At 51.3% G+C, this 12136-nt stretch overlaps 1 protein-coding gene across 3 annotated transcripts in view; it reads left to right on the top strand.

Annotated features, from left to right (window-relative positions):
• The window catches only part of LOC144934511 (BTB/POZ domain-containing protein KCTD5-like), an 83684-nt gene that overhangs the window by 54255 nt on the left and 17293 nt on the right, over positions 1 to 12136 (top strand). For all 3 annotated transcript variants that reach the window (XR_013637171.1, XR_013637170.1, XM_078860360.1), the window contains exons 2-3: positions 8064 to 8172; positions 11118 to 11206. Coding sequence is in view for 1 of the 3 variants with exons in the window: in XM_078860360.1 (XP_078716486.1) it covers positions 8064 to 8172; positions 11118 to 11206 (198 nt within the window). In the remaining 2 variants the exon portion in view is untranslated. The remainder of the gene's footprint in view (positions 1 to 8063; positions 8173 to 11117; positions 11207 to 12136) is intronic.

Raw genomic sequence — 12136 nt, 5'->3', positions numbered from 1 at the left:
TGGTGAGGGTGAGTGGTGATGGTGAGGGGTGAGTGGTGAGGGTGAGGGGTGAGTGGTGAGGGGTGAGTGGTGAGAATGAGTGATGACGAAGAGTGCTGACGTTGAGTGGTGAGTAGTAAGGGTGAGTGGTGATGGTGAGGGTTAGTGGTGAGTGGTCAGTGGTGAGCGGTCAGGGTTAGTGGTGAGTGGTGATGGGTGAGTGGTGAGTGGTGAGGGTGAGTGGTGAGGGTGAGTGCTGAGTGTTGAGGGTGAATGGTGAGGGTGAGTGGTGAGGGTGTATGGTCAATAGTAAGGGTGAGTGGTGAGAGTGAGTGAGGGTAAGGGTGAGTGGTGAGTGGTCAGTGGTGAGGTTGAGTGGTGAGGGTTAGTGGAGAGTGGTGAGTGGTGATTAGTCAGTGGTGATTGGTCAGGATGAATGGTGAGTAGTGAGGGTGAGGTTGAGTGGTGAGGGTGAGTGGTGGTTGTGACGGTGAGTGGTGAGTGGTGAGGGTGAGTGGTGAGGGTGAGTGGTGAGGCTGAATGGTGAGGGTGAATGGTCAGAGTGAGGGTGAGTGGTGAGGGTGAGTGATGACGAAGAGTGGTGAGGTTGAGTGGTGAGTAGTAAGGGTGAGTGGTGATGGTGAGGGTTAGTGGTGAGGGTGAGTGGTGAGTGGTCAGTGGTGAGGGGTCAGGGTTAGTGGTGAGGGTGAGTGGTGAGTGGTGAGGGTGAGTGGTGACGGTGAAGTGGTGAGCGAGAGTGGTGAGGGAGAGGGGTGAGGGTGAGTGAGGTTGAGTGGTGAGGTTAAGTGGTGAGGGTGAGTGGGGAGGGTGAGTGCTGAGGGTGTGGTGAGTGAGTGGTGAGGGTGAGTGGTTAGGATTTGTGATGATGGTGAGTGGTGAGGGCGAGTGTTGATGTTGAGGGTGAGTGGTGAGGGTGTGTGGTGAATAGTAAGGGTGAGTGGTGAGAGTGAGTGGTGAGTGGTCAGTGGTGAGGTTGAGTGGTGAGTAGGAAGCGTGAGTGGTGAGGGTGAGGTTGAGTGGTGAGGGTTAGTGGAGAGTGGTGATTGGTCAGTGGTGATTGGTCAGGATGAATGGTGAGTAGTGAGGGTGAGGTTGAGTGGTGAGGTTGAGTGGTGAGGGTGAGTGGTGGTTGTGACGGTGAGTGGTGAGTGGTGAGGGTGAGTGGTGAGGATGAATGGTGAGGGTGAATGGTGAGAGTGAGTGGTGAGTGCTGAGGGTGAGTGGTGAGGGTGAGGGTGAGTGGTGAGGGTGAGTGGTGAGTAGGAAGGGTGAGTGGTGAGTGGGGAGGGTGAGTGGTCAGGGGTGAGGGTTAGTGGTGAGGTTGAGTGGTGAGTAGGAAGGGTGAGTGGGGAGGGTGAGTGGTCAGTGGTGAGGGGTCAGGGTTAGTGGTGAGGGGTAAGGGTGAGGGGTGAGTGGTGAGGGGTGAGTGGTGAGTGGTGAGGGTGAGTGATGACGAAGTGTGGTGAGGTTGAGTGGTGAGTAGTAAGGGTGAGTGGTGATGGTGAGGGTTAGTGGTGAGGGTGAGTGGTGAGTGGTCAGTGGTGAGGTTGAGTGGTGAGTAGGAAGGGTGAGTGGTGAGGGTGAGTGGTGGGTGGTGAGGGTGAGTGGTGAGTAGGAAGGGTGAGTGGTGAGTGGGGAGGGTGAGTGGTCAGGGGTGAGGGTTAGTGGTGAGGTTGAGTGGTGAGTAGGAAGGGTGAGTGGGGAGGGTGAGTGGTCAGTGGTGAGGGGTCAGGGTTAGTGGTGAGGGTGAGTGGTGAGGGTGAGTGCTGAGGGTTAGTGGTGAGCGGTGATTGGTGGTGGTGAGGGTGAGTGGTGATGGTGAGTAGTGAGGGTGAGTAGTGAGTGTGACTGGTGATTGTGAGTGGTGAGGGTGAGTGGTGATGGTGAGGGGTGTGGTGACGAAGAGTGGTGACGTTGAGTGGTGAGTAGTAAGGGTGAGTCATGAGGGTGAGGGTTAGTGGTGAGGGTTAGTGGTGAGTGTGATTGGTTAGGCTTTATGGTGATGGTGAGTGGTGAGGGTGAGTGGTGAATGGTGAGTGGTGAGGGTAAGTGGTTAGGGGTGAGTGGTGGGGATGAGTGGTGAGGGTGAGTGGTGAGGGGCAGTGGTGAAGGTGAGTGGTGAAGGTGAGTAGTAAGTAGTGAGGATGAGTGGTGAGTGGTGAGGGTGATTAGTGAGTAGTGAGGGTGAGTGGTGAGGGTGATTAGTGTGTAGTGAGGGTGAGTGGTGAGCGTGAGTGGTGAGGGTGAGTGGTGGTGGTGGTGAGGGTGAGTGGTAAGCGTGAGTGGTGAGGCAGAGGGTGAGTGGTGAGGGTGAGTGGTGAGTGGTGAGGCTGAATGGTCAGGGTGAATGGTGAGAGTGAGTGGTGAGGGTTAGTGCTGAGGGTGTGTGGTGACGGTGAGTGGTGAGGGAGATTGGTGAGGGAGATTGGTGAGTTGTGAGGGTCAATGGTCAGGGTGAGTAGTGAGTGGGAGTGGTGAGTGGTGAGGATGAGTGGTGAGGGTGAGTTGTGAGTGGTGAGTGGTGAAAGGTATTGTCAAAGCCCACCGGGCTTTGACAATACCTTAGTATCTGTGTATATTTGTAAGGTTATTAAGAAATATATTTTTCACCCGGGCAACACCAGGTACTTCTGCTAGTCAGCTATAAAGCTAAAACTATAACTATGTTTTTGTTTTACCAGGTAAGGCCCCACTGAGCAATACAGTAATCCCTCGCCACTTCGCGGTTCAAGTTTCGCGGCCTCAGTGCATCGCGGATTTTTCGAACTGATTTAAAGGCCTCATTATACCTGTGCAGTAACACCATCATCATCATTCATCATCACATTCATCGAACTGCACAGGTCTGTCATCGTCGTCATTGTCATCGTCGTCGTCATTACTGGAGTCAAGTCTCAAGATACTACTGTCATTGGTGAGTGTAGAACACCATAATACGTATCGTATGAGAGAGAGAGAGAGAGTGAATGTATAATATTAAGGTTTTATAATTAAATAGATTTAAGTAAAATATATATATAAAGTATAAATATACATATTTTAAACATTCTGGTACCCACACACACATATACGGAAATTCCTAGGGGGCCAATCCTACTTCGTGGATTTTCACCTATCGCGAGGGGTTCTGGTCCTCATTAACCGCGATAAACGAGGGATCACTGTATAGCTCTTTTTCAGAAGTGACCTGGCTATCACAATTGATAGCTTAACAAAATTGCTTATTTTGTGGAAATCCATAGCAGACCAAATACTCTAAACGCGTGATTTTGATTCTAAATTTGGAAGGCAAAACCGGAGTACCCGGAGAAAAATCTATGCGACCACGGGGAGAGACGCACAAACTCCAAATATACAGCGGCGTTAGGGTCAGGATCGAATCCACGACCTCCTGTATACGAGGTGAGGAAGTTAACATCACGTAGCCACTGCGAGACGACAGCTGATGGATGACATTGGTGGCAGAATGGCAGACAAAGGGTAACGCGTTGGAGAGGACGGCCACCATAGAGATGGAGCAGGGAGACCGGCTCGTGCGCAGGAGTGACATGGGCTGTGTAGCATCGTCGTGGGATCGAGAGGCGGGCTTTTATACGGCAGGTGGATAGACCACGGCTAACAACGAAGACAATGTGCAATTTTCGAAAGCATGGTACCGTACTTGCAAGCTCATGGCCGTGAGGTGGAGCGGCAAGCAAGGTGAGTGGATGATGATAATGATGGGAGGTTTGGTCTACGCTGCCGTCATGAACCGCTCCGTTTGCGCGGGTGGAGACATGCGGGAGGGATCGTGCAGCGTCTTGCCGTCTCTTCGCAAGTGTGTGAAATACTGCCTTGTAGAGTGTCTCCCTCTGTGTGCTACTCTCTAGCTGCGTGAACCACTGCCTTGTAGAGTATCTCCCTCTGTGTGTTACTCTCTAGCTGTGTGAAATACTGCCTTGTAGAGTGTCTCCCTCTGTGTGCTACTCTCTAGCTGTGTGAACCACTGCCTTGTAGAGTGTCTCCCTCTGTGTGCTACTCTCTAGCTGTGTGAACCACTGCCCTGTAGAGTATCTCCCTCTGTGTGTTACTCTCCAGCTGTGTGAACCACTGCCCTGTAGAGTGTCTCCCTCTGTGTGCTACTCTCTAGCTGTGTGAACCACTGCCTTGTAGAGTGTCTCCCTCTGTGTGCTACTCTCTAGCTGTGTGAACCACTGCCCTGTAGAGTATTTCCCTCTGTGTGTTACTCTCCAGCTGTGTGAACCACTGCCCTGTAGAGTATCTCCCTCTGTGTGCTACTCTCTAGCTGTGTGAACCACTGCCTTGTAGAGTGCCTCCCTCTGTGTGTTACTCTCTAGCTGTGTGAACCACTGCCTTGTAGAGTGCCTCCCTCTGTGTGTTACTCTCTAGCTGTGTGAACCACTGCCCTGTAGAGTGCCTCCCTCTGTGTGTTACTCTCTAGCTGTGTGAACCACTGCCTTGTAGAGTGCCTCCCTCTGTGTGCTACTCTCTAGCTGTGTGAACCACTGCCTTGTAGAGTATCTCCCTCTGTGTGTTACTCTCCAGCTGTGTGAACCACTGCCCTGTAGAGTGTCTCCCTCTGTGTGCTACTCTCCAGCTGTGTGAACCACTGCCCTGTAGAGTATCTCCCTCTGTGTGCTACTCTCCAGCTGTGTGAACCACTGCCTTGTAGAGTGTCTCCCTCTGTGTGCTACTCTCCAGCTGTGTGAACCACTGCCCTGTAGAGTATCTCCCTCTGTGTGTTACTCTCTAGCTGTGTGAACCACTGCCCTGTAGAGTGTCTCCCTCTGTGTGTTACTCTCTAGCTGTGTGAACCACTGCCTTGTAGAGTATCTCCCTCTGTGTGCTACTCTCTAGCAGTGTGAACCACTGCCTTGTAGAGTATCTCCCTCTATGTGCTACTCTCCAGCTGTGTGAACCACTGCCCTGTAGAGTATCTCCCTCTGTGTGTTACTCTCTAGCTGTGTGAACCACTGCCTTGTAGAGTATCTCCCTCTGTGTGTTACTCTCTAGCAGTGTGAACCACTGCCTTGTAGAGTATCTCCCTCTGTGTGCTACTCTCTAGCAGTGTGAACCACTGCCTTGTAGAGTATCTCCCTCTGTGTGCTACTCTCCAGCTGTGTGAACCACTTCCCTGTAGAGTATCTCCCTCTGTGTGTTACTCTCTAGCTGTGTGAACCACTGCCTTGTAGAGTATCTCCCTCTGTGTGTTACTCTCTAGCAGTGTGAACCACTGCCTTGTAGAGTATCTCCCTCTGTGTTACTCTCTAGCTGTGTGAACCACTGCCCTGTAGAGTATCTCCCTCTGTGTTACTCTCTAGCTGTGTGAACCACTGTCCTGTAGAGTATCTCCCTCTGTGTTACTCTCTAGCTGTGTGAACCACTGCCCTGTAGAGTATCTCCCTCTGTGTTACTCTCTAGCTGTGTGAACCACTGCCCTGTAGAGTATCTCCCTCTGTGTGCTACTCTCTAGCAGTGTGAACCACTGCCTTGTAGAGTATCTCCCTCTGTGTGCTACTCTCTCGTGGAGTGAATGGCTGCACTACTGCGTTTTTGCTCGCATATCCACCAGCCCAACCTCGTAGTCGTCTTTCTTGAGTTCATTTCCATCGGACGTTATAGTGGCAGGGTCGGCTAATCCGATACAGATGATGCTGCCCCCCCCCCTTCAACAATTATAAACCACCTTTTTTTGTCGGCAACTCTTTTTTAAATAATTATCTTCCAAAGTCGCCCAAATATAACTCGTTAAAAGCGTTGACAGGTCGCCCTTGGCGCACCGGCACAACGCGAGTCTCGGTTCGTCACGTCGTCACCCAACGAATCAGAATCAGAACCTTGGTGTCGACTGGCAGAGGGAGAATATCAAGAGCCATGAAGCTCTTCTTTCACAGATGTCCAGTAAGGTGGCCGCGGGGGGGGGGGTCAGAGAGTTACTACAACAAACGATACAAAAACCGATAGGAGTGCAAAGTTTAGGAAAGGTGGTAAGCAAGTCACTAAAAAGTTCAAAAGTTACTTGTTACTGAGTAATGTGGAGAGGTTTTCTTTCAGCGTTTGGGATGCTTGGCCAATACCAGGTTACATTGTACGTTCTGTTTTCTGTGCTCGACAATGTCATTCTCCGAGTCTTCGTGAATAATTAACGTGTGTGTGTGTGTGCGCACGTGTACGAGAGGCTAACGCGCGTGGGGGGACCTGCAGTCCTTCGAGTCGGTCGTATCACCGATTAGCATGGTTGGCCACGTGCGGTGCGAAAGAAGTTTAATGTACTTACGTGTATCGCCCTTGTGGCATGCCGTGTTGGACTCTGGTTTTCACCGGCAATGCACGGCAGTGCTATGAAGCCAAGGGCATTCAAATATGTGTTTACAATCGGCAGAAATGAACACTCGCATCCCGTGTCCTCAAGTGTGCCCCCTTTTCCATGAGGTCTGTGGCTCTCCTCGCGGTCCCACTGAAGTTTGCCTGCACTGCCAGAAGTTGTGGGGCACATGTGTAGTGGTGATACGCGCTGGGGTAGCGATCAGGTGCCAGCGCGTTGTGATTGGATGTGTGTGTGGTGACGCGCGCTGACGGTGAGGGATCAGGGGTCAGCGCGGGATCGTGGGTTGTGTGGTGTTGATTGGCTGGGTGCCGGTGACGTGCTGGTGTGGGAGTGATCGAGTGGCAGCGCGGCGTGATTGGTTGGTGAGTGAAAACACGCGTTGGGGAAAAAGGATCGTAGAGATAGCGCGTTGTGATTGGTTCATTAACAAGCGATGCTCGCATCGAGGTCCGCATCCGCTCCGTCTCCCGGGAGGAACGACTATATAAGGGGATGCGCACAGGCGCACGGGGAGAGTGTAACCAGCGAAGACTGAAGACGGGAGGAAGAGCCAGGGCCCTGCGGTACCTAGTCCCACTGTCCTGCGAGGACCGGGACTCTGTGTAACCCAGAGGCGGGGTGTAGGGTGAGCATGCAGTGTCAGCATGCCGAGTGTGTAGCCGGGGCCTAGAGTCTACACGAGACGAGTGATATGGGTGTAGCCAGGGGCATAGGGTCTACACGAGACGAGTCTACACAAGAAGAGTCCACACGAGACGAGTGATGTGTGTGTAGCCAGAGGCATAGGGTTTACACGAGAAGAGTCTACACGAGACGAGTGATGTGTGTGTAGCCAGAGGCATAGGGTTTACACGAGAAGAGTCTACACGAGGCGAGTCTACACGAGACGAGTGAGGCGTGTGTAGCCAGAGGCCTGGAGTCTACACGAGTTCAGTACGGTGTGTTATAGGAAGAATAGAGGTTACGAGTTGTACCGGTGTCTGGTGACCGTACGCGGAAGAATAGAGACTACACGTTGTATCGAGATAAGCGAAGATTTAATAAAAGAAGTGTGTTACCCGTCAAGGAGTTTCCTGCCGTCATTTCCAATACTTCACATGTAAACACATTTGGCGGTATGCACCGGTGATGGTATGCTGCATAAATAAATAAAGCACCCAATAATAATTTATTTTCTCGCGATTGCCAAACCCCCTCACCCGCTCCGGTCAGAAAGTCTTGCGGTGGTGGTGGTGCTGCGCTCAAAATCGGTTCTCGTGATGTCGAAGAAGTCGCAAGATGAATGTTTACATGAAGCTTTCTGTCTCGTTTTGTCGTTGAGCATGAAGATAACGGTTGCTACGTGGGCCAGCTGTGAATCGCTGTGCGTTGCATGTTTTTTTTACGTGCGTGTCGTAAGCGTACCCAGAATTGAACCGTAGAGCTGATGCGTTGCTCCTCGTCGGGTCGTGATTGAGAATGGACGTTGACAGAATCTAGAAACGTACCAGGGGTTGGCGTTCCTGAAATTTATATCTTTTTAAATAGGGCCTTTGCATTAATAATCGTCACTGAATAGATAATCGTCACTGGTGTTGGCCATGAGCGGGAATTGAACTTGGGTCACCGGGTTTGTAGCGCAGCGCGCTAACCACTACACCACCACTCCCCACGCACTCGCACACGCACGCACTCGCACACACTCGCACACAGAGACGACAGCTGACGGTCTGCCTCTGCTGCTGTGCACACACAGGATGAGACCGGAGCGTTCCTGCTCGACCGAGACCCGGCCTACTTCAGCACCATCCTCAACTACCTGCGGCACGGGAAGCTCATCCTCAACAAGCACCTCACGGAGGAGGGTGAGCCGTCACGATCATCGTCGCTCACACGCTCACACGCTCACACGCTCACACGCTCACGTACTCGTGTTATGACGCGCTCACATGCTCACATGCTGACGCGCTCACACGACAAAATTCTTCGGCTCCGCTCGCTCCACCACTGCCACACTCCGATCATCTCCCCTCTCAGGCCTCAGAGCAAAGGGGTGGACATTTCAATGGGGCCACGGTGTCTAGGAGATGTTAACTCCCTCGTTTGGTATGCAGGAGGTCGTGGGTTCAATCCCCCGACCCCTGACGCCTGCTGTGTATGTGGAGTTTGCGGTGTCTCTCCCCGTGGTCACGTGGATTTTTCTCCGGTTTTTCCCTTAAGATTTAGAATCAGCATCACGTGATTAAAGTATTTGGCTGCTGCCGTAAATGTTCACGTGACAAGCCACTTCGTAGAGCTATCATTTGTGATAGCCAGGTTGCTTCTGAAAATGAGCTGCTACATGGCTCAGTGGGCCTTACCCTGGTAAAATGAAAAATGGTTTAGTTTTATTTCGGTAGAGATTGTTACCTTGTGTGAACTGGAGGTAAATTATTAATCATTTTTATATAATTTAGATTTAATGGATACCCTTGTAAAACAAGACAGGGGAATATCCAAGTAAAATATCTTAATTCAACAAAATAATAACTGCAATGTTTTCCAGTATAAAATTTCCAAATGAGCGCCATCGTCTATTTATCGGCACAAAGGCGACATGGCCAAGAGCGGTGTGTTGCTGGCATTCGGTTGGCTTCATCGCGCTCATTTGCCAACAACGACATTTCCTGTCCATCGTTTTTTTTTCCCTCGACTATTTTCCAATTTGCATCAGAGCGTGCAAGGCCGAGTGCGGCGATGGCAGCAGTGCCACTACCTTGCATCGGTAGACGGTCACATCTCCACACCAAGAGATCTGTGCCCAGACAACAATGGATATCTACTGTAATTTATATGACTACATTAACCCACCCCTTCTGGTCTTCACACCTGATTGGCTCACAGCTACGACATTACATTTATTACCCCCACCTCTATTTAAGACCAAAACAGGAGGAGGATTTATCCACAACTCTGGCTGTCGCCCGATGATGCTGGTTGTTGTTGTTGTAATTATTGGCGAAACATCACGGTTCTCGTGAATTGTAATGTTATAGTGGGTTTACTCTCCAACACACAACTGGTGTGATGAACTAGTAACGAATTAGCCTGTTTGTTTACGTGAATAACCGGTTGTGTCGGGTGGTAGCGGGTTTAACGACAAATTCATATTTACGCGATCTTACCCGGCAAACCTCGATTATGGATAATATTGGTCTCGAAAGCCTACTACTACGTGTTAAACAGATTTGTATCCTGTAAGCCTGTCCACCTTGTGTCTGTGCTCACCACTAAGACAGGTCAGAGGATCAGGTCGTTAAATAAATAACATTTCCAACTTTTTATTTCGCAGACATTTTTACGAAAGTCAAATCTTCATTGGGGCCAGGTCGCTTTTCAAAAGAGAACTAGATATCTCAGTGGGGCCTTACCAAGTAGAATAAAATTAAAAGTTTAAATAGTTTTAGTTGAGCACTGTGCAAGCTGCAACCACTCAGATCCTGGACTCACATCCAGGCAGCCGCACACCCTGCTGAAACCAGGTTGTCAGGTGGAACCAGGTTGTCGGCTCTATCCAGTCGCCAATTAACCCTTTTCCCGTTCCAAGACATCTGCAAGTCGCAGGGCGTGGTGGTGTCTCGTTAATGGCTGAATCTCGGAACGCGTAAGCAGCTCTGTGTTAATTTTATTTAGAGAGCCGTCGTCGCACCATTGTTTTTAAAAACGTACCGCCGTGCTTTACGATAGCCGGCGCCAAAACTGTGCCGCACACCTTCCCCTGCATGGCCTTGTGGGAGCCTCGGTACTGATAAAGTTTTTTCATTATTAGTTTTTCTTCCGGAATGGGAAAGGGTTAATAGACTCACTAAAATATATATACACATCACGTGTACATAATCCATGGCCTGCCACATGACCTGACTGCCCTCCTCACATCTCCGCCAACCGCCAAGGCACTCAGGGCCTCCCTCACTCCTCAACTCGCCTGTTGTCCCCCTAACCTTAGATTGTCCTCTGTTTTGATGACGTTACACTCTGCACGGACGCGAGGCTCTCTCTCACTTCGCGAGCCGTGCGGGGCAGGGCCCATGGAGCATGCTCCTCGTGCTCACGGCTGCAGAGGTTTGCAGTTCAAACCCGGCAGGATGCCCCGGTTACTACTACTGCGTGCATACGTGTGTGCATTAACTGTGCAACGCTATATGCCTTCTGCTTTTGCAGTGGACTTGGTAGATCCCCCCAGGGTCAATCGAAAAGAGGGAGGCATTTGTGTGCCGACGCCACGGTCAACATGAAAAATTCTAAAAACGACACGCAAATTAATCTCACTTGGGTTCGTATGGAGAGCGACATCGTCCCCTGCTGTGAAATCGTCGCAGGACGCGTCCGTGACACGGCGCCTTCTTGCTCGCCTTGCGCGAAAAGAATGAAGCGAATTAACAAGTGCGGTAAATGGTCGTTATAGTTTGTTGTTGCTGCTGTTGCTGAGGGTGTGTGGCTGGGCGGTGTTGCGGCTGATGTGTTGTTTGCTCCAATCATCTCAGTCAGTCAACCCATGGTCACCCGGTTCTGTTTCTGTGACCTGTCAGCGGCAGACCTCTTAACGCTTCACAGCACTTCAAGTAGCTTCTAACACTTTATGTAGCCTCTAACGCTTCACAGCACTTAGCGTAGCCTCCATGGCACAAGCGCCATGGTGACGTTACCGCCATTGAGTGGTGAACGACAGTCTTCGTTGTCCCTGTTGTCGTTGTCTTCGTTGTTGTAGTTGTCATCGTTGTTGTCGTAGTCATTGTAGTCGTTATAGTTGTTGTTGTTGGCTGCCCCGCAGGCGTTCTGGTGGAGGCGGAGTTCTACAACGTGGCGTCGCTAGTCTTGCTTGTGAAGGAGCAGATACGGGAGAGGAACAAGTTGGCCCAGGTGCGTGGCTCATGCTCTTCCAGGGGCCTTAACGGCTCCGAGGTCGGCGTGTTTGTAAACCCTCCCTCCCCTCCTGCTTCCTGCCCCCCTGCTCCCTGCCCCCATCCCTCCTGCTCCCTCCCTTCCTCTTGCGCGTAGCAACAAGGCTCTGCTCGTTGCGCGGCGTCCCTGCAGTCTCTCGGCATTTCGGGGGTTGAATTTGGTGAACTTGGGAGCACGCAGTGGCCTCTTTGTTGCAAGTCGCCGTCCGGCGGCGGGGGGGGGGGGAAGCGGACGGCAGCCACGTGCTTTACGTTTTAATACAACCGTGGTAATCGACCATGGTCGGCCCGCCGGATTGGAACTGCCAACTTCTGTGACGGGCCGTCTTATCGCCCGCCCCGTGGATTGTAGGCAGGATTCGAATCCTGTCTTTTTTTTAACCGGTAAGTATGAAATGGGACCTTTTTGCCACTATCAAAGTATGAAAACATAGGAATAGCTTTATCACGGATCGGATCATGGGGAACAATTGTGATCGATCGCGGATATGTCGGCGAGTTTGTCATCGCTCACTTTCCTGTATTGAGATCGGTGAAGCAATGGCAGCCACAGGAGGAAGCATGACGGGAGAAGCCCAGCCCATTGCAGAGGGGTGGTACGGTGAGGTCGGCTCCTGTGCAGGAGTGACGAGTGCGATGACGTGCGGAGGGTTCATCCAGCAGTGGACAGATCACGGCGATGAAAATTTTTTTGTTGCGGTTTGGGCGAGATAAATTACTCGCTGTTTTACTATTTGCGATTAATTATCGGCGTGTGGCTGCCAACGTACGAATAGTTTTGTGTGCGCGCGTGTTTATAGTGTCGTGGGCTATTGTAAGCAAACGTCTGCGTGGCTTTGTTTGGACGAGACCTCGTGGGAATTGTCTTGGTTTTTTTTCCTCCGCGCTG

The sequence above is a fragment of the Lampetra fluviatilis genome, chromosome 1, assembly GCF_964198595.1.
Source record: "Lampetra fluviatilis chromosome 1, kcLamFluv1.1, whole genome shotgun sequence".
Taxonomy (NCBI): domain Eukaryota; kingdom Metazoa; phylum Chordata; class Hyperoartia; order Petromyzontiformes; family Petromyzontidae; genus Lampetra; species Lampetra fluviatilis.
Note: the sequence above shows the minus strand (reverse complement) of the source record. Positions and strands in the feature narration are given on the sequence as shown.